At 50.4% G+C, this 21653-nt stretch overlaps 1 protein-coding gene across 3 annotated transcripts in view; it reads right to left on the reverse strand.

Moving 5' to 3' along the window:
* The window catches only part of SETD1B (SET domain containing 1B, histone lysine methyltransferase), a 476309-nt gene that overhangs the window by 205380 nt on the left and 249276 nt on the right, over positions 1 to 21653 (reverse strand). For all 3 annotated transcript variants that reach the window (XM_085633203.1, XM_085633202.1, XM_085633201.1), the window contains exon 10: positions 9328 to 9548. In XM_085633203.1, the coding sequence (XP_085489329.1) occupies positions 9328 to 9548 (221 nt within the window). The remainder of the gene's footprint in view (positions 1 to 9327; positions 9549 to 21653) is intronic.

Here is a 21653-nt window from a genome sequence, read left to right on the forward strand (position 1 = left end):
CTTCTTGCTTCTGGGCCTGGTGAGGGGGTTCTTCAGTGGCGCGAGGTCGTCGGCACAGGAGGTCAGCCACTGCGTGAGGTCGAGGGCAGCTGTGTTAGGGTCCGTGGTCCTGACAGGTGGGCTCTGGCTGAGGGAGGTGGCGAGCTGGTCGGCGGTGATCTTGCTCCAGTTTCTGTGGGGAGCCTGCTTCGGGTGATGGTGGACCGTGTTCTTTCTGAAGCTGAAATGGACGCAGCTGTGGTCGGTCCAGTGAAGTCCGGTGGAGTGGCTGAAGGTGACGTGCTTGCTGGACGAGAAGAGTGGGTCGAGCGTGTGGCCGGCGAAGTGGGTGGGGGTGTTGACCAGTTGCTGAAGTCCGAGGTTGGCGAGGTTATCCAGCAGGGCGGTGGTGTTGCGGTCATTGTTGCTCTCCAGGTGGAAGTTGAGGTCCCCGAGGAGGATGTAGTCGGCGGAGGGGAGGGCGTGAGGGCTGATGAAGTCGGCGATGTCTTCGCAGAACTGTGCGCGTGGTCCCGGGGGTCTGTAGATGAGGGTGCCTCTGAGGGTAGTCTTGGGGTCGGTGTGGATCTGGAAGTGCAGGTATTCGGCGGCGTTGAATATGTCGATGGAGTCAGTCGAGATGCGAATGGTGCTCTTGTGTACGATGGCGATGCCTCCTCCGGTCTGGTTGACGCGATCCTTCCTGATGATCTTGTAGCCGTCCGGGATGGCAATGGCGATGTCGGGGGCTGAAGAGTCGTTCATCCAGGTTTCCGTGAGGAAGGCGACGTCTGGAGATGCAGTGTCGAGGAGGTTCCAGAGTTCCACGGCGTGTCTGTGGACGGAGCGGGTGTTGAGCAGGATGCACTTGAGGTGGTTGCTGTTGTCCGTCTTGGTGGGCGTGGTGCTTGTTTGGAGGCAAGAGAAGTTGCAGGATCGGCAGGCGAAGGGTCCATGGGTGCGTCGCGGGGACGCTCGGTAGCAACCGGGGGCTCGGGCGGTTTTGAGTGCGATGAGCGTAGCGAAGTCGTAGGTCCTGCGGGGGGGCTGGCGGGCGCGGGGACCAGGGGGTCTGGCGCTGGGCGCGGTCCAGGCGCGGACGGGCGCAGACGGGCTTACCTTTGGCGCACCTTCGGCGCTCAGTCGGCGCTCCCGCTGCGCGCGTCCGCTGCGCGGTCGCTGAGGGGGCGTCATAAATAAGGAGCCGGGAGGGAGGGTCAGCGGGAGGCGGGAGCGGGGTGGCCAATGGGCAGGGAGGGGGGGCGGGACTGAAGGAGGAGGCGGGAGTGGGAGTGTGCGCCTGGGGCAGCGGCGCCGAGAAAACGGCGGGAAAATCGGCGGGAAGCGACGGAGCCCAAGGAGTGACCAGGTAAGTGGCGGTGGTCAGCGGGCGTGAGGAGTGAAGGTAGCGGCGTGGGTGGCGACCAGGAAGCAGCAGGCGGTACCTGGGAGGCGGCGGAGGCGAGATGCAGGCAGCGGCGTCAGGTAGGTGGTGAGGAGCGGCAAACAGGCGTCAGGCAGCGGAGGCAGGTAGGTAGCAGCAGTGGGAGGGAGCGTCCGTCTGTGCAGGAACTCTAGGATTTCAGGAGCCAGATCGCTAGATTCAATTGTGCTGGATCTGGGTGTCTCCATGGTTCTGCTTTAGCAGCTTTGGGGAGAGACGTAATTTTATGATTTGGAACTACTGAGAGTTCGAGTAGTGTTGTGAACCATGGTTGCCGTGCCCATGTTGGAGCAACTAGGATCATCTTGAGAGACTGTTTGAGCTTGCGTCCTACCAGTGGAATGAGCGGGAGAGGCGGAAAAGCGTACGCAAATCTGCCTGACCAGTTCATCCATATCGCATTGCCCTTGGACAACAGGTGTGGGAACCTGGCGGTGAAGGTTGGGCATTTTGAGTTTGCATGTGTGGCGAACAGATCTATGTCTGGTTGGCCCCACATCTGGAAGAAGGGTTGAAGAACTTGCGGATGAAGTTCCCATTTGTGTATCTGTTGAGTCTGACGACTTAACAGATCCGCCATCTGATTGTTCACCCCCTGAAAGATTGCCTAAGGCAAGCCCGTCAGCGACCGTCCGGGGCTAGGGGCTATAACCCCTGGTCCTAGGCTAAGATACTCTGCCTCGGAGCTGCTTCAGTTGGCTGTGGTTCATCACGTGCTCAATAATGTCACCATTGCCAAACTGGATAAGGAAAACATTCGGAGGCCACAGGCTACTAGCAGCCATACTTTTTCGAGGAATGCACCCCTGAACAGCACCAACTCGGATCATGTTCCAGGTTTAAATATAGTGGTCTTAAATACAAGATCACTACAAAAACATCACCTGGAGATTTTCACGCTTCTCCAGGAGGGGGACATTGACATCCTGGCATTAACAGAGACCTGGCTGGGTGATACCTCTGCCCCAGATATTATCGCTGCCCATCCTGGGGAATTTGATGCCGTTTGGCATAACAGGCAGGATAATAAGAGAGGGGGGGTGTGGCGATTTTCTTTAAAACCAAGCTTATGGCCACCAAGATCATCGCAGAGAGCATTGATAACACTGATTTATTAGGAATTAAATTTTCCCTTAAATCTTCTTGCCTCCTGCTCCTGGTGGTCTATCGTCCTCCGGTGGCAACTCCGAGGTTCTATGACTATTTCACTGAGACCGTATCTGATCTCAGCACCCGGTACCAACGTCTCATGGTGGTTGGAGACTTCAATCACCATTGGGAAATGATCCCGAGAGAGCCTCATGCCAGACAGCTAGAAATGGCAATGTCCTCCTTAGGGCTCGTCCAAATAGTCGATCGCCCATCCCACATAAAGGGACATACTTTAGATTTAATCTGGTCCTCCGATGGGCGGGACAGGCTCATGGACATCAAACCCTGCGCATGGTCAGAACACTTCCTAATCTCTTGCTGGGCGCCCGTGAATGGCCCTCCTCCACTAGCTCCTCTCAAATGGAGGAAGGTACGGAGCTGGAATAAAATCCAGGCAGAGACTTTAGGGGCGATATTACAGAGGCTATCTCCTCCCATTCTCGACACAGGCAACATTGATCTAGAAAGCATTACCCTGACTAACACCCTACAAGCGGCTATTGATCAAGTGGCTCCAGAGCGTGCGGAAAGTATTCGACACAAACAGAAGGGGGCCCCCTGGTTCAATGAATCTTTGAGGGAAAGGAAACAAAGCCTCCGTCAAGCTGAAAGACGTTGGCGGAAAGTCTATGACCCAGCCGAGTTAACCACCTATAAATCCCTCCTTACGTTGTACAAAAAGGCCATTACATCCAGGAAAGCCGAATACTATGCGGTGCGTATTGCCAGCGCACCGAACATCCAAAAAGAGACCTTTAAGATTCTGAAAGAACTTAGCAAAAAGCCTGCCATCAACCCTGCAGCCACACCGTTTGACTGCAACGCTCTTCAGGTCTTCTTTCTGCAGAAAGTAGCAGACATCCTTCTAGAGATTAAAGACATTCAGATCACTACAGGCACCTCGGAACCGCCTTCTTCCTCTCCTCTTAAGGGCAATTCAATCTCCAGCTTTCCGCTCTTGGAAGCAAGTACTCTTTCTCTTCTAGCCTACGGGACCAAGTCTGGCTCCCCTACTGACCCTTGTCCTCCCCGGGTCTTTAGAATGGCACTTCCTGCGTTAGAGAATCAGATTCTTATGCTCCTGAACAAATCCCTGACAATCGGTCAGGTCCCTGCTAATATGAAGGAGGCCAGAGTTATTCCACTTCTAAAAAAAACAGGTGCTGACAGAACCATACTTAAGAACTATAGGCCTATCTCTCAGCTTCCCTTTCTGGCGAAGGTCTTAGAGAAACATGTTCTGATAACTCTTTCAGCATTTCTGGATAAGCATGAGATTCTCCAGGTCCACCAGGCAGGCTTCAGAGCCCACCATAGTACTGAGTTGGTTATGCTGTCGGTCGTGGATGAACTCAGACGAAAGGCCGATATTAAAGAATCGAACGCCCTGATTTTATTAGATCTGTCAGCGGCGGTTGACACTGTCTGCCACCAAAAATTAATCTCTCGTCTGGCAGACCTGGGCATCCAAGGACAGGTCCATAAATGGCTAGAATCCTTTCTTTCAGGACGAACGCAGAGGGTCCAATTGGCCGAGCAGGTATCAGACAAGGGCAACATGTCTTGCGGGGTCCCTCAAGGATCCGCACTATCCTCCCTTCTCTTTAATATATACCTCCAGCCCCTGGTGACCGCGCTAGCCAAAATGGACTGCAGAGTGTTCAACTATGCAGATGACACTCAGCTTATCCTAAGGATTGAGAACTCGACCCTTGCTCAACAGTCTGCTCAGAGCATACTCAGGTTCACGGTTGGCTGGATGGCGGCTAACTCTTTAAAAATCAATCCCGATAAAACAGAGGTCCTTGCCATTTCAACTAAAGGTAACCCCTGGAGTGATCTTTTTTGGCCTCAGGAGTTAGGATCCCCCCCCCCATGCCAGCACCTGTGGTGAAAAGTCTGGGTATAAAGATCGACTCTGAGCTTTCTATGACTAACCAGGTTAACGCGGTGGTCGTTACTTGTGTCGGTCTGCTGCGACAGCTGAGGAAACTTGCTCCCCTCCTCTCAGTCTCGCCCATGAAGACAATAGAAGCTGCTACGATAGTCTCCAGACTTGACTATGGAAATGCTCTATATGTTGGGTTACCTCAGAAGTTGACAAATAAACTGCAGATAGTTTTGAACGATGCAGCCAGGCTCATTTTTAGATTACCAAGAAGAGCTCATGCTACCCCTCTGCTGAGTGAACTGCACTGGCTACCCATTAGGCAAAGAGCCAAGTTCAAGGGTCTGTGTATCACACACAAAGCCCTCTATGGACATAACCCCGAGTACATAAAAGAACGTGTACTCAAATACGTGCCAGGACGGGAGTTGCGCTCAGCAGAAGCCAGTAGACTAATATGTCCTCGTTTTAACCTCGCATCTAAAGGAGGCAGAGCCTTTTCGATCCTCCTGCCTCAACTTTGGAATCAGTTGCCCGGAGAGCTACGGAAGGAATCTAGACTTCTTCCCTTCCGTGGAAAACTTAAAACCCTCCTTTTCAGAGAAGCGTTTGATCTGGCGTGAAATCTTTTAACATCTAAGGACCCAGCCTGTTTTCGTTGTCTTGTTTTTTCCTCTGTCTGAGCGCTATGAGACCTGCCGGTATATATGCGCTATACAAGATTGAATTAACAAGAACAATAACGATATATGTTTTGTGGAATGGCCCATCTCCACATACTTTGCGCTAAGTGAGACAGCTGCAAAGAATGTGTTCCTCCTTGTTTCTGTATGTAATACATTGCTGTGATATTGTCTGTAGGGACGAGGACAGCTTTGTTGAGGAGATGTGTTTAGAACGATTTTAATGCTAGAAAAATTGCCGGTAATTGATGTGAGTGAGAAAGTGCCATCTTTCTTACATGGTATGCCCCCACTTTTTGCTGAATTGCTGAATGTACTTTGACTGAGTGTGCCCTGGACTCCTGCCAATCAGGTGCCCAGGGTCTATGTTCCTTCCCTAAAAACCTCAAACCCAAATTGGCAAACCCAGGCCACATGTCTGTCCCTGGTAAATGGTACCCTAGGTACCCAGGGCCTTGTGACCAGGGAAGGCTTCTAAGGGCTGCAGCACTCATTGTGCCACCCTTAGAGGCCCTGTACCCTAACACACACACACTGCCATGGCAGGCTGAGTGTCTGGGTACAAGACAAAACAAAGAGTCGACATGGCACACATCCCTGTGTACCATGCCCACCACCTACACTGCCCTGGCATACATCAGCCACCCCTCTAGCTGGGTGCCCTATGCCAGTGGTTTGGGCTCAGGAGCATGAGCCCTGTGCCCCTACAGTACCCAGGTCCATTCCTGGGTACTGTAAGTGCAGTGCTGCCATTTAAGAGTACATGGTGCTGAGAGCTCGTCAAACACGAACTCCACAGCACCATAATGGCAACACTGAAGACTGAGAAGTTTGGTATCAAACTTCTCAGCACATTAAACCTGCACTGATGCAAGTGTGGGATTTAATGTACCAAGCACCCCAGAGGTCATCTTAGAGATGCCCCTGAAACAACCTACAATCCACGTCTGGTCTGGGAGGCTGCCACACAGCTGACATGTTGCTGGACCTCTGGGTAGGAGAGCCCCCGCTCTCCTGGTCCAGCAACAATGCACATCCTGGGCGAGGTGCTAGGTCTCCTCCCCCAGGATGGACAGGGGGAAGTTTCAAAGGCATGCCGCCTCTGTGAGCTTCCCCAGGCCACTTGCTGCCTTCACTTTGGCGGGAAGCCTGGCCGGAAACCCCAAATAAGGACAGGGGATGTGCCAGCCTGCCAACCCCACCCCTCAAGTGGGGGAGGCGAGGTGAAGCACATCTCCGGGCGCTCGCCATCTTGAAGATGGGAGGCCCTACCCAATCAGGATTAGGGTACTGCCCCCCTCCCACAGGAGAGTGGCAGAATAGGGGGTCTACCCACCCCGGGACAGGGACCCATTGGTCCCTGCCCTTCACCTACCTGTAACGCCCCTAAATCTAGTATTTAGGGGCACCCTGAACCTTCCTTCCCCAGATTCCAGAATACAAAGAAGTGCAAGAAGAAAGAAGACCTGCTCTGCAGCTGCTAAGAAGAGGAAGAAACCAATTGCTTTGGCCCCAGCCCTACCGGCCTGTCGACCCTCAAACCTGCTCCTGCTACAAACCGGCACCTCTTGTGGCCAGCAACCTCACAAACTCCGGAGGGCCTGGCTACCTTTTAGCTCTAAGCACCTGGGACTCCCATGAGTAGAGGCTCTACTCAAAATCAGCTTCTAATCCCTGGCATCAGCCCGGAACCGCGAACCCTGCACACTCTGCACCCGCCAAGCCTGGCCTGTGCCGGAGTGAACAAAGACCACAAGGACGACCCCCCCGGCGACTGTGACTCCGAGTCCGGCTCCCAAGGACTTCCCGTGACGCTCCTGACGACGCCTGCAGCCTCAGAACCAGGTACCCCCCAACCGCGATCAACAGAGGGTAAGATTTCCCGACACCGAAAGGCACCCCTGCACCCGGCGCCCTGCGGCCCCCTGTGCCCAACTCCTGGGTACCTACCTATCCTCCAACTACCCAACTTACCTCTCGAAGTGGTGGTGGCACCTGAAGAATCTTCGTCCCCCAGCTTGCAGTCTTTTTCCAAACCGGAGCTTTCCCATTGAAATCAATTGAGCGCCCGAAGGCTCAAAAGCACCCTGCACCCAGCCGCCCGAGTGGCCCTGGCAGTGTAACCTCAGCACCTATCTACTTCCCCATTTGCCCTGAGCAAGTGACCAGGAACCCAGCTCCCACAGCCGCGTGGCCTGCTAGTCAGCAGCCACCGACCAAGGCCCCCCTACCTCCCATAGGATAACATTGGGCCTAACTCACTCTGCACCCGGCTGCCCCTGTGCCGCTGAGGGTGTAACAACTGTACCTACCTGACCCTGGGAGACCCCTGAGTGCGTGTCCAGAACCTTAACTTTGCCAGTCGAGTACTTACCTTAAAGCCGATAACTCAATTTTCTCCACAGGGTAACATTGAGTGGTTTCTTCTGAAATTTCTTTTAAGTGTGGAGTTTTCAAAACTTTGTACCTCTTGTATGAGAAGCTGCAGGTGTTCTGACGAGAGTCTGTGAGTGAGAAGTGGAATGTTGGGAGGATTGCTGGTGAGCTCCAGGTAATAATGTTGGATAATGTCTAGCACCCATTTGTCTGATGTTATGGATTGCCAAATGGGGAGAAATTGTTGAAGTCTTTCCCTACCAGGTGTTAAATGAACGGGAGAAGCGTAGTCAAGTCACTGCTTATTGGGAGAAGGAGAGATACGTGCTGATGTGCCCTTACCTCTACCTTTAAAATGGTTTCCTCTGTACCCTCCTCTAAAGCAACCTCTACCGGAAGAGGGTTGCGTGTTGGACTTGTACAAGGAAGTGTTAGGGTCTGAGCATGTAGTTTTGGACCCTGCTCTATAGAATGAGTGACCAAAGGAGCTTCTGCTTGAAGGAGATTTAAGTGTTACCATGGATTTCACCACGTCCGTGTCCTTTCATTTTGTCTACAGCCTCAACCGGAGGTCCAAAAGGATGTTTTTTAAAAGGAGTGTTTAAAATAGACTTGTACTTCGGGTTTAAAACCTAAAATTGTAAGCCAGGCATGCTGACATAAGAGAATGTACAGGTTTTTCTGCCTTGTATCTAATTTGTGTTTCATAATGTCTAAGATTGGTTCCGGGGGATCTGAAATATCTTATTTGCATGTAGGCGCCGAAAGGTTTGGTGCTGAACCGGACTTGTCCTTTTTGTCTTTGGAAGTGGAAGGTTTCGGCTCCGAAGCAGACGTTTGTTTCTAAACGGAGGATTTCTGCTCCGAACTAGATTTGTCTTTCGGAGCGGAATGTTTGGGGTCCGAAGATGATCTAGGTCGGCTTGATCCTGAGCCGGAAGGCTTGACTACTTGTTTCAGCGCCGGACCCAAGAGCGGGGCGTTAGAAACGTCGTCTCGGTGCAGTCCAAGGCTCAAGGCAGAGGTGCTGCCGAAGCATTATGTTTAGTGGAAGATAGCTTATGGAGTATGGAGGTTTTAGTACTCACTACAACCTGTCCCCGCTGGAATGTCTTCGGACTCCAATTCGATCTCTAGGTCGGAATCGCATTCTGTGACCGAGGAGGCCTCCTCTTTTTCCACAGCTGTGGCTTCGCGTTCAGATTCTTCTCTGAAGATATCCAGAGTATGTTGAGTGCTTTGGCGCTGCATTTCCAGCCGTCGAGCCAGTCGATCTCGAAGAGTCTTTTTCGATCCGAATGACTGGCAGGCCTCGTAATCTTCTTCCTTGTGCTCTGGTAGGAGGCACAAGGTGCAGATTTAGTGTAGATCAGTGCGAGGGTATTTGGCCCGGTACAGAGGACAGAACTGAATCAGGGTCTGTTCCATCAGCAGAAGAATGGACTGACGCGGCTAGGCCCGAAGGCTGCCCACTTACTTACTCCATTCTCAGCCTCTTGCGGGAAAACCATCTAACAATGGAGTTGATGCCCATGTGCACTATCACCGAAAGGAGGAGTCACCTTACCTTGTGACTAGGAAAGACTTTTCCAAGAAAAATAACTTGCAAACATCCGGACCCAACACTAGATGGCACAAGTATGCAAAGCATGTGTATCTACAGCACACATGCCTCAAACATTGAATTTTTGTGTTCTTGTGACTTTCACAAATTGGTACTTGAAAGAAAAGAGAAATTCTAAACAGCAAATACTTTCACAATAAAATGAACAAATCAATATTGAACAGTTTTGCACACACTTCACCTTGCTGTAGAATGACTTTGAAGTGCCTTCTTCCTTCTCATGATCATCCTTTTCAAACGAAGACTCATGGTCCACCTCTTCCTCCTCTTTACCTGATGTCTCCTCCTCTTCCTCCCCCTCACTATCCAACTGAACTGCCCGTCTCCGAATCCCCACAGGCTCTGAATCATTCTTCGCTATGTCAGCAGATGGATCCGAAATATCCCTCTCTCTTTCAGATTCTGGAAAATAACAAATGGTAATAATTATATTACATCAAAATTATTGTACACAGTTTGTGTTAGAGTTTGTGTTACATTATACAGTTGAATATCCTGTGAACATGAGATGGAAAAGTAGCCAATAATAAGGCCTCAGAAATAAAACACACAAGATATTCATCTGTTCATCTGCACTGAATTTTTAAACCTCATTAAAATCTTCACTGCGGAGTTAATACATACAAAACATTTAAGCTTTATGTGGCACTGAAATAAATACAGCGGAGAAGACATGCCTCACAGGCACGTTCCCCTCCCACATGGATGCAAACATGTCTCTTTTTGCAAACGTTCTAGTTGCAGAGCCTTCTTAATAGACATGTAAAGTCTTTAGGGGATTATTCCCTTCCTGAGACATAAGCTGCTTACTTGATGTCATTATATTGCCAGCAGAGCTGATTCATCAACATATTAATGCCTCACAGACAAATTCACTGATGAAGAAGAAATCATGCAGGGTGAAATACTGGGTGCAATGACGAAGACCTTCCTACAAAACTGTTGGCGAACGTGTCCCTCTTCTTATGTTAATCACTGCACTGCTGTAGTGGGGGGAGTTGTCTCAAAGTCTACGCTTCAAGACGACAGACATCCTTCCCTACAGATCTAAAAATGCTGGTCTCCTTTGTGCTCCTAACTACATCAACTGTTCTCTAGTGTACCATAATGCTCTGCTCTGCCCATTCTCTTGTTCAAACCCCTAACCCTGAAGACAACAATGCTAAAAATCCTAGTACGAACACAATCCGTATCAGTATGTCACATCTTGAAATTCATCACTGAAAGACTCAATATCACCTCAAAGTAAACTCAGATAAGACAATACTACTAACAAACTTGGGCACAAGAGGAATACAAACTTTGTGGAAGGAACAAACACTGCAACTCCTCAATGTCCCAAGACACCATCTTAAGCCACTCTCATCTGTAGAGTAGTAAGTGAACATTTGGATGGATTATGGTCCAACATTAATACCAAGCATAGGATATCTATCCGAATGTTCTCATTCCTTCTCAGAATGCAAAGGCAAACCAATCTTTTCCTAACATTCCTCCAAAAAGACCCAAACCATAACATCCATAATACTGTTGCACTTTAATAACTAATGAACAAGTTACTTGCCTTCGGTAAAGCATTATCTAGACAATATCTAGCTGCAGATTCCGTACCTTTGAATTTTCCAGGCGTCAGACATGATCCGGAAACCTATATGTGAGCAGTATCTCTGTGCACCTTCGGGTGGCTCTGTTCGGCACGTGTGACGTTGCGGGCGTTGGTTGTGATGTCGCGGTCACCTATATAGGCACCACACAGGCACGCGGATGTTAGTCTCTTTACACTTTTTCCACACCAGAAGCACAGAGACATGAAGTGACCTGACTTGTGAGTGTCACAACTACGGCCAGAAAAGGGAGCATCCGTACCCCTATAAAATGAGTCAGCAGAGCTGGGAGGCATGGGTGGGTCTGTAAGGAATCAGAAGCTAGATATCATCTCTAACAGATAATGTGTTACCGAAGGTAAGTAACTTGTTCATCTGATAGAGACTTCAAGCTTCTGATTTCTTACCTTTGAATAGATTCCCAAGCCATACCATCCTGGAGGTGGGCTGCGGACAGATTTGCTAGACTAAAAAGTCGTGCAGGGCCAAACAGGTGAAATGCCTGTCCCTACGGACCTGAATGTCCAGACAGTAGTGGTTGGCAAATGTGTGCAGAGATGCCCATGTTGCTGCCAGGCAGATATCCAGAATTGGAATGCCACGAGCCAATGCTGTGGTCACAGTATTCCCCCTGAGGGAATGAGCTCATAAGCCCTCAGAGGGCAGCTTCTTAGTTAAGACGTAGCAGATTTGAATGCAGGGAACAGCCCAGCGCGAAATGGCTAGTTTCTGCACTGCACAACCTTTTGTTAGCTCCCACATAACCCAGTAAGAGTTGGTCGTACACCCAGAACTCTTTTGTACGGTCAAGGTTAGAACGACAACACTCTTTTTGGGTCCAGACGGTGGAGATGCTCCTCTTCCTTAGAGAAATGCGGGGGAGCAAAAATGGTGGGCAGCATGACCGATTGACCAAAATGGAATGGGGTCACTACTTTAGGTATGAATGTGGCACGGGCGCAAAGCACCACCTTATCCAGGAAATGTCATAATGTAGGAAGGATTGGATGACAATTCACTCACCCTCCGGGCAGATGTTATCGCCACTAGAAAGGATGTCTTGATGGTGAGCAGACGGAGGGAACAATTGTGTAAAGGGTAAAAGGAAGCACACATAAGATATTTGAGAACCAAGTTGAGATCCCACTAAGGAATGATAAAGGGCATAAGTGGAGACATTTGTAGAAGTCATTTTAGAAACCTATTAACAATAGAAGATTTAAACAAAGAGGGTTGGTCCGGCAGCCGCAAGAAAGCAGACAGAGCAGAAAGAGAACCATTGAGAACACACAAAGTAGAGCCTGCTGGGTAAGGGTAAGAATAAAAAGAAGACTATTAGATAGAGAAGCAAAAAGAGGGTGAATAGACCCTTCTGTACAATATTTTACAAATTTTTGCCATCGGAAGGTGATTATAGTCTTAGTGGAGGGCCGCCTGGCTGCCAAAACAACATTACATAATGCGGGAGGAAGGTCGAAAGCTATCAACTAGAACGTGCGCTCCGCCGAGCCATCCAAAAATCTGTAAATTATCCAGATTATGTGGCACCAAAGAATACCGTTACCCTATTCAGCTGCCTTGCTCTCATCTTTCTCCACATAGAATCCCGGAACCGGCGAATGGTAAAGAGGACTGGCGCACGGCTTCCCGTGCCGGGTCAGCAAAGTAAGTAAAACTCTGGCTGTGAGCGCGCGATCGCTGCCCCTGGAACGGAGTCGGAGGAGATAACTGCGGGACACTGGCTGTGGAACCGCCGGCGGTCGATAACTGTAGCCCGGCTGGGCTGGGGAGGGCAGAGTTTGGACGTGGGGCCGTTGCTGCACTCCAGCTTGGTGTACGGGCGATTGGCGACCCAGGCTACGAGACGGCGTGCAAAGTGTGTTGTGGGGAGAAAAACGGGGCAGGTGCTAGGGCCCTTGCGGCTGCTTTACAGGTTGCGGTGCAGGAGCCCTGAATTGTCAATTCGAAGCCCTCTCCACCCACTGGAGAGTGCTGCTACCTCTTCCCTCGGCTGGCGGCGACGCGGCCAAACAAGGCTGATTGAGGCCTGGAGAGGCCATTTTGTGGACTTGCCTGTCCGGCTCACTGAGAGCAGCGTACCTGGGGGGGGGGGGAGCGTTGAGAGGACCTCCCCCCCCCCCCCTCTAGCTTTCTTGACTGGAGCTGGGCAAATGTGGAAAGCGGACACCCAGAAGTCTCAGAGCAGGCCTACATAAAGGCAGAGACTGAGTAGAATAGTCCTTACATGCAGGAGATTAAGCTTGTAACTGTGCCAAGTCTGCAAATTTGCCAAGGGATCCTCTAGCTTCTTGAAATATACCCCCTCAGCACTGTTCCAACACAACATTAAGCACAGCAGCAACCTGATCATTAAGCGCTGCTCTACCTCCACTAGATATTGGTGAGTGACTCGGGAGAGTGAGGACCCGCCGCTGCTCTCACCGGCAGCTGCCTTGGCTGAAGAACTGCGAGCTTGCGGAGCAACCGATGGGACATCTGGCGCAAGACCCCTCCTAAGTTCGGTAATAGGGGCCCTAGAATACGGCCGTTGCTGGATCCTACAGTCGCTCGCAGGGCAATACAACAGTCTCCCATTTGGCCTCCCCTCCTCCATGTAGAAACACTGAACGCAACGCCAGCTGTGTACCACAGCCCATGCTACTGGAAAGGGCGAGGAAGCATAAGAGCGAGACGCTGCAGCCCACAGAAATCCAAGGAGCCACTGTCGATGGGGAATAGGAACACCGACAAAGCGACTATGGGGAAGGTGGATAAAACGCAACCCAAGCTCCACTTTGAGCAACGGAAGTCTAGACTTCGAGAGCAGGCCCCAGAAGAGGGCCCGAACGAGCACACAGAGGAAACATGACGGAACGAAGGGTCACGGAAGTGGAAGAAGCCCAGACAGAATTGAATACCGAACAAAAGCAGATGGGTAAGCTGCTGCTAACCCTACAAGTTAAGGCAACATTAGAATTACGGGTTTTCCAGAGTCCACATATGTAAGCAATATGGAGCTCTTTGTGGAGAAACTACTGGAGACGCTATTCGGCCGAGACACTTTCTCCCCGATGTTTATAGTAGAGCGAGCACATCGATCTCTTGGCGAGAGACAGCCCCCTGGAGCACCACCAAGGCCAATCATTGCCAAATTATTAAATTACAGAGACCGAGATGAGGCACTGAAAGCAGCTCGAGAGAAACAATCAGTGCAATACAAAGGATCAACAATATCACTTCATGCTTCGTGTGCAGGAGGCACGCAGGTAGTTTGCACCGTTGAAGGAGCAGCTACGAGAACAAAATTTGGACTATGCAATGCTATATCCGGAGAGACTACGAGTTAATAGACCGGGTCGCTCTCGAATCTTCACGGACCCTAAAACTTAGCAAAAAGCCCTGAAGATATGGGCTAGAGACAGAACCCAACAAAGTGACCCGTCGGACCAAGAGGGAGCTGTCGGACAATAAGAACTTTGCTAGGGGGGAGGCAGGAAATGTAATTAAGGAAAGGAAGGGATATAAACGGTGGCGATGGTGCAATGCGACGGGTAAGGGTATGTGGTAGCCATAAGGATAGCATGCCGCAGTATAGCCAGGCATAACTACTAGCGCGGCATGCATTGAGCGGACTTGCACGTTAACGAGTTCTTTAGGTACATATGAGGATGCTGAACTGATAGCACAATGCACACTACACGCCGGATGGCGAATGGAGTAGGGGCAACAACTGGTGGGTGATGGGAAGAGCAGAGCTAAGGCAACAACTGCCCAGTGTGTGTACCACTACTTGATATTGGGTTGTTTATGTTTAATGTTCGATTAAGTAAATTTTGGTTCTACTACAACGGTAATGGGAGGGTTGGGGTTTGCATGGTGTGGGTGGGGGGAGCGGGGACACAGTACATGTTCTATTACAACTGCAGGGATTGTATAACAGAACTGATGCGAACATTGTATCTCTACATAATGCTGCATAGAGACGCCCAAGAACACGCACTAAGCGACAGATATGGCTCCTCCAGCCTCTATGGCGCAGATGCACAATAGTAAGATTAATACCTTGACATGGAATGTCAGAGGCCTATTAGATAGAGAAGGCCAAGGAAAGTTCTGACGTACCTCAACAGACACAGTATTGATATAGCACTACTGCAAGAATCGCACTTGCCAATACATAGTGGTATGTTTAACTGTAGAGGGCTGCAAGGTAAGGTTCACGCGGTAGGTTTCACGACACACGCCCGAGGGGTGATTACTTGGGTCAACCCGAAAGCAGGGTTGGAAGTGGAGCCATTAGACACGGACCAAGAGGGAAGATACACTATATCCTGATGCATCAGGAAGGGACTGGATCTGATCATAGGTAATATATACGGGCCGAATTTTGACAACCCTAAGTTCTACGCAGCGGTCCTGGAGAAGATGAGTCACTATGGGGGCTCCTTCCAACTGTGGGGAGGGGATTTCAATTGTGTATTAGATACGAAATTGGACAGGTTGGGTAGCCCGGACCGGCAACACACAGCAGCTGCCCGAGAAATTATAGGGGCGAAGACACAGTTAGACTTATGTGATGTCTGGAGAACGCGATCTCCTAGCCAAGGGGGCTACACACACTACTCAGCTCTACATAATTTACATACTAGAATTGACTACTGGCTAACCTCCAGGAACTTGCACACACAGGTCTGAGACTGCGTGGTGCTGCCTCGCACCTTTTTGGATCACTTTCCGGTGTTACTGGTCATAGATGCTCCCTGCAAACATATACTGCCTTTCACTTGGCGATTCCCCCAACCTCCCTATTGGACACAGTGTTCAAACCGGAGCTCTCAGAAGCAATAGACACATTTTTCTAGTGTAATATAGGGTCGGTTGATACCTTTTTGGTAGTATGGGAAACATTTAAAGTTTTTATCAGAGGGATTGCTATGTCCAAGCACTCTGGTGTTCTTAAGGCGCTTAGGAAATTTCTTACAGACTTAGAGGGTACACTAAAGACGCTAGAGAAAGGGTTTCTCTCTGGCACTGATGAGCACGCGCAGGAGGAATTACAGGAACTGCTAAAGTAGTATTATGAGGTGACTCAGAACTGAAACACCTTGGCAAATATGCCACGGCTCGTACCTATGGAGAAGGTGAGAGACCAGGCTCGGTTCTGGCCTCTGTTAAAAAAAAAACGTAGGGACACAGTGGGGGTGACTGTGAGAAAGTGCCATCTTTCTTGCATGGTATGCCCCCACTTTTTGCTAAATGGCTGAATGTACTTTGATTGAGTGTACCCTGGGTTCCTGCCAATCAGGTGCCCAGGGCCTATGTTCCTTCCTTAAACCACACAAACTCCAAATTGGGAGACCCTAGCCACATGTCAGCCCCTGGTAAATGGTATCCTAGGTACCTAGGGCCTTGTGGCCAGGGAAGGCCTCTAAGGGCTGCAGCACTCATTGTGCCACCCTCAGAGGCCCTGTACCCTTACACACACACACACACTGCCTTGCAGGCTGAGTGTTTGGGTGCAGGACAAAACAAAGAGTCGACATGGCACACATCTCTGTGTGCCATGCCCATCACCTACACTGCCAAGGCATATGTCAGTCACCCCTCTGGCTGGGTGCCTTACGCCTATGGTGTGGGCACAGGAGCAGGAGCCCTGTGCCCCTACAGTACTCGGGTCCATTCCTGGGCACTGTAAGTGCAGTGCTGCCATTTAAGAGTACATGGTGCTGAGAGCTCGTCAAACACGAGCTCCACAGCACCATAATGGCAACATTGAAGACTGGGAAGTTTGGTATCAAACTTCTCAGCACATTAAACCCACACTGATGCCAGTGTGGGATTTAATGTACTAAGCACCCCAGAGGGCATCTTAGAGATGCCCCCCTCACAGCTAACCTACAATCCACGTCTGCTCTGAGGCTGCCCAGGCTGCCACACAGCAGACACGTTGCTGGACCCCTGGGTGGGAGAGCCCCTGCTCTCCCGGGCCTGCAACAATGCACATCCTGGGTGAGGTGAGAAATCTCCTCCCCCAGGATGAGCAAAGGGAAGCTTCAAAGGCATACCGCCATTTGGAGTTTCCCCAGGCCACTGCAACCCCCCACTCTGGCAGGAAGCTTGGCCGGAAACCCCATACAAGGACAGGGGATGTGCCAGCCTGCCCACCCCACCCCTCAGGTGGGGGAGGCGAGGTGAAACACATCTCCGGGCTCTCGCCATCTTGAAGATGGGAGGCCCTACCCTATCAGGATTAGGCTACTGCCCCCCTCCCACAGGAGAGAGGCAGGATAGGGGGTGTACCCACCCCAGGACAGGGACCCATTGGTCCCTGGCCTTCACCTACCTGTAACGCCCCTAAATTTAGTATTTAGGGGCACCCTGAACCTTCCTCCCTTAGATTCCAGACAGAAAACTACAAGAAGAGCAAGAAGAACAAGGACCTGCCCTGCAGCTGCTAAAAAGAGAAGAAGACACCAACTGCTTTGGCCCCAGCCCTACCGGCCTGTCGACTCTCGAACCTGCACCAGCGCGGCATCTCTCGTGGCCAGCAACCTCACCAACCCCGGAGGACCTGGCTACCTTTTGGCTCTAAGCCCCTGGGACTCCCATGAGTAGAGGCTCTACTCAGAAACCTATCTCTAACCCCTGGCAGCAGCCCGGAACCGCGAACCCAGCACACTCTGCACCAGCCAAGCCTGGCCAGTGCCGGAGTGAACAAAGACCCTGAGGACGACCCCACGGCGACTGTGACCCCGAGTCCGGCACCCAAGGACCCCCCTCGACATTCCGGAGGAAGCCTGCAGCCTCAGAACAGAGTGCCACCCCAACCGCGATCAACAAGAGGGTAAGATTCCGACATCAAAAGGCACCCCTGCACCCGGCGCCCTGCGGCCCCCTGTGCCCAATCCCGGGGTACCCACCTAACCTACAACTACCCAACTTACCTCTCGAAGTGGTGGTGGCATCTGAAGCATCCTCGTCCCCGAGCTTGCAGCCTTTTTCCAAACCGGAACATTTCCATTGACTTCCATTGAGCGCCCGAGGGCTCAAAAGCACCCTGCACCCAGCCGCCCGAGTGGCCCTGGCAGTGCACTCTCTACACTAACCTACGACCCCACTTGCCCTGAGTAAGTGACCAGGAGCCCAGCTCCCACAGCCGCGTGGCTTGCCAGACAGCAGCCACCAACCAAGGCCCCCCTATCCCTCATAGGATAACATTGGGCCTAACTCTCTCTGCACCCGGCCGTCCTGAAACCGCTGAGGGTGAACCAACTGTACCTACCTGACACTGGGGGACCCCTGAGTCTATGCCCGGAATTTCAACTCTGCCAGTCGAGTACTTACCCTTAAACCGCTAACTTCATTTTCCTCATAGGGTAACATTGACTGGCTTTTTCTTGAAAAATCTTCTAAGTGTGAACTTTTCAAAACTGCAAATATTCACTAAAAATCAGCCAAGTGACAAAAACGAATTTACTCACCTGCTCCTAGGTGAGCTCCCAGTGCTGGATCTTGGTGCCCAGCCCTGACTCTGAAAAGTGTCCACAACTATACTTACCTCTAACCCATTTTTTCTCCCATAGGAAACCATTGTCTGCTTTTCTGTGAAATTTCTTCTAAGTGTCTACTTTTGCAAATTTGAAATATTCTTCTAAAATCGTACCATTTCTGCAAACGAAATTACTTACCTGTTTTTGATAAGGACCCCAGTCCTGGGTCTAGGTACCCAGTCCTGGATTACTAAAGTAACGATAAAGTACTCTACCTGCAATTTGAATTTCTTGCCATAGAGATCCATTGAATGTTTTCTTTGAAATATTTTCTAAGTGCTAACTTTTGAAATAGCTAAATATTATTTAAAAATCATTACAGTTATTAAGTCAACTTTCATCACTTGATTCTGAATACTAACCCAGGGCTGGATCTAGGAGCCAGACCTGGAATTCCTAAAGTAATCTGAAAAGTAATTTATTACAAATAACCTGAATTTACCATTGAGCTCAATGCATTGTTATGTTTAGGAAATAGGATTGTTTATTGCAACCAACTGTGACTGTTCACAAAAATTTATTGCTTAAGGCAAAAGTATTTATATTCAACCTCTCATTCTGAGAAAGTATGTTTTTATCCCCTTTGTGGTTCTAAAAATAAAACAAGCATATATTTTATATATATAAACCATTGGCCTAGAGTTCAGTTATTGAGTGTGTGAAACCATTTGCTGACTGAGTGTGTATAATAAATGCTTTACACTGTCCTCTGGTACTGCCTTACTGCTCGACCAAGCTACCACTTTTGAGAGTAAGGTCATACCTAACTTTGACCTCTATCAGCCTCTGGGGGACTGTGGACTCTGTACACCCTGTACCTATTAGGGAACAGTATATACAGAGCCACTTTCTCACAGTGACGGACTCTACAGAAATAGCAAACAGATTTAAACAGTATTACACCTCACTATACACCTCCAGAGCAGGGGAACTTGACGCAGAGAGACTGGACTACCTGACACACATAAAACTTCCCTGGTTGACAAATACACACCGAGAATACCTCATGCGACCGCTAGAAACGGAGGAGATAACTATAGCATTGTCTGGAATGAGGGCGGGCTGCACCCCCGGAACCGATGGATTAACGGTCTCCTTTAATAAGGAGTTTAAAGACATACTTATACCACATTTGCGCACACTGTTTGAGGGGATTAGCGAAAGCGGCCAGATGCCTCCATCTATGAGAGAGTCACTGATCGTTGCCATACTGATGCCAGATAAGCCGCCGTCAGAATGTGCGTCATATTGCCCCCTGTCGCTGTTAAATGTTGACACAAAACTATATGCTAAAATACTAGCAAATCGGCTGTCACCACTTGTCCTGCTACTGGTGGCGCCGGAGCAGGCTGGTTTTGTCCCCAGTAGAAACTTGACATACAATTTGCGTACAGTCTTTGGGGCTATACAACATACTAGACAGGACGAGCAGGCCATAGCCATGTTTCTTCACATGGAAAAAGCATTTGACTCTGGCAATTTGAATTTTATGAAGCACGTGCTGACGAGAATCAGTTAAGGGGGCGTCTTCCTGCAGTTTTTTTTTTTTTTAAACATTTTTATTAAATTTTTCCATCAGCGCAGTGAAACCAACAACAGGGAAAAATAAAGGACTCAATCCTCGGTGTACATATCAGGAGAAATCCGTACTTCCCGCGCTTCCTCCCTAATACCCCAACCCTCCACCCTCTCTACCCCCACCCCCCCCTGTCAGTGTGCCCGCGTCAACCCCTCCTGCACTTCTGCTGGGAGGGACCCGGGGTCCGGGAAATCCGAGCCTAGGGTAATCAAAAGAACCTGTCCACTGTTCTCAAGAGACCGGAGACCCCCCCCCCCCCCCATCCAGATCCCAGCCGCCCACCACGACTATTCGGCAGTTACCAATACATTGTGCAAACGCTGAGTCCTCCACCTGTGTACCTAAATGGCCCTATCCAGGGCGGTCTCCCCAGTCGCCCCAGGGGGCCCCACCCCGGGTTCCACACTCCTATCCCCGTCCACAGGATCCCTATCCTCCTCATTCAACTCCTCCAAGGATCTAAGCCCTTCCACCAGAGCTCCCCATGCCCGTGCCGCCTCCAGCGCTTTGTCATTAGACGTGCGTCTGGCCATCTGCAGGCGCAGTGTCCCTTCGCTCCCCGCCCAGGACAAGAAGCTCGCCTTCCATCTCCGAAAGCTCTTCCCAGATCTAGCCTTCCAGTGCATAGTGAGCTCCCTCTTCGCCATTATCAATCCTAGATCATAAAACTTGCTCGTAATCTTGGTTTTGGGGGTGTGCGGAAACCACAACAACAGGCAAGCCCCCATCTCCGCCTCCAGCTCTCGCTCCGTCACTTGATTCAGGCACGCCACCACATCTATCCAATAAGAGCCCAGTCCCACACAGGACCAAAACATATGACCAAAATCAGCACCCTCCACGCTGCACCGAGGACACGGCGACTGGGAGCCTCCGAAGTACTGCAGGAGTTTAACCAGAGTTAAGTAAGCCCTGTGTAAGGTATAGAATTGGACCAGTTGGAATCTGGCATTGCGCGTGCCCTTCCAGGCCCGCCGCACCAGCTGCACCCACGTCGTCTCAGGAATGGGCCTACCCAGATCCCCTTCCCATTTACCCCTCAGGGCATCCATAGGCGGCACCCTCTCCGTAGACAGCCGCCTGTATAGACAAGTGATAGCCTTGAACGTACCCGCCGCCATAGTGACATACTGACACCCCAAAGAAATCGGGGGCTCCGAAAGCCCCATCCTCCACGGTTTCTGGAGGGGCGTCTTCCTGCAGTTGACAGGAGTCTTGCATAACAGCCCAGTAGCCAGAATAAAAATAGGCGACATGGTTACTGACAAAATCTAAATCACCAAATGTACGCAGCAGGGATGCCCGCTTTCCCCGTTACTTTATGCGTTGGTCGCGGAGCCGTTGGCCTGCGCGTTGCAGGAATATCACAGACAAAGGGGTATTCGCTTCCCGGGGTACGAACTGGTAATATCTAAGTACGCTGACGCTACGTTACTTTATGTCAGAGACCCTGAACGTAACTTGTCTCCCATACTATGCAAAGTAGTCAAGTTTGGAGCAATGTCTGGTCTCCAGGTGAACTGGACCAAATCGATAATTTTCCCCCTTACTCCTAGTACAACACAATTTTCCCCAGATTTCCCTCTACAACGGACGACAGATCCGGTGAGGTATTTGGGGATTAAGAGCCACACAGACTCTGAGACCATACTTACGGAAAACTATGGAGTTGCAATCAATAAACTAGAAGCAGATGTTGAACGCTGGATGCGATTGCCACCGTTACTCGCGGGCAGGGTTTTGATCATGAAGATGGTCTTACTGCCTAGGTTCT

Source organism: Triturus cristatus, chromosome 11 (assembly GCF_964204655.1).
Source record: "Triturus cristatus chromosome 11, aTriCri1.1, whole genome shotgun sequence".
NCBI lineage: Eukaryota > Metazoa > Chordata > Amphibia > Caudata > Salamandridae > Triturus > Triturus cristatus.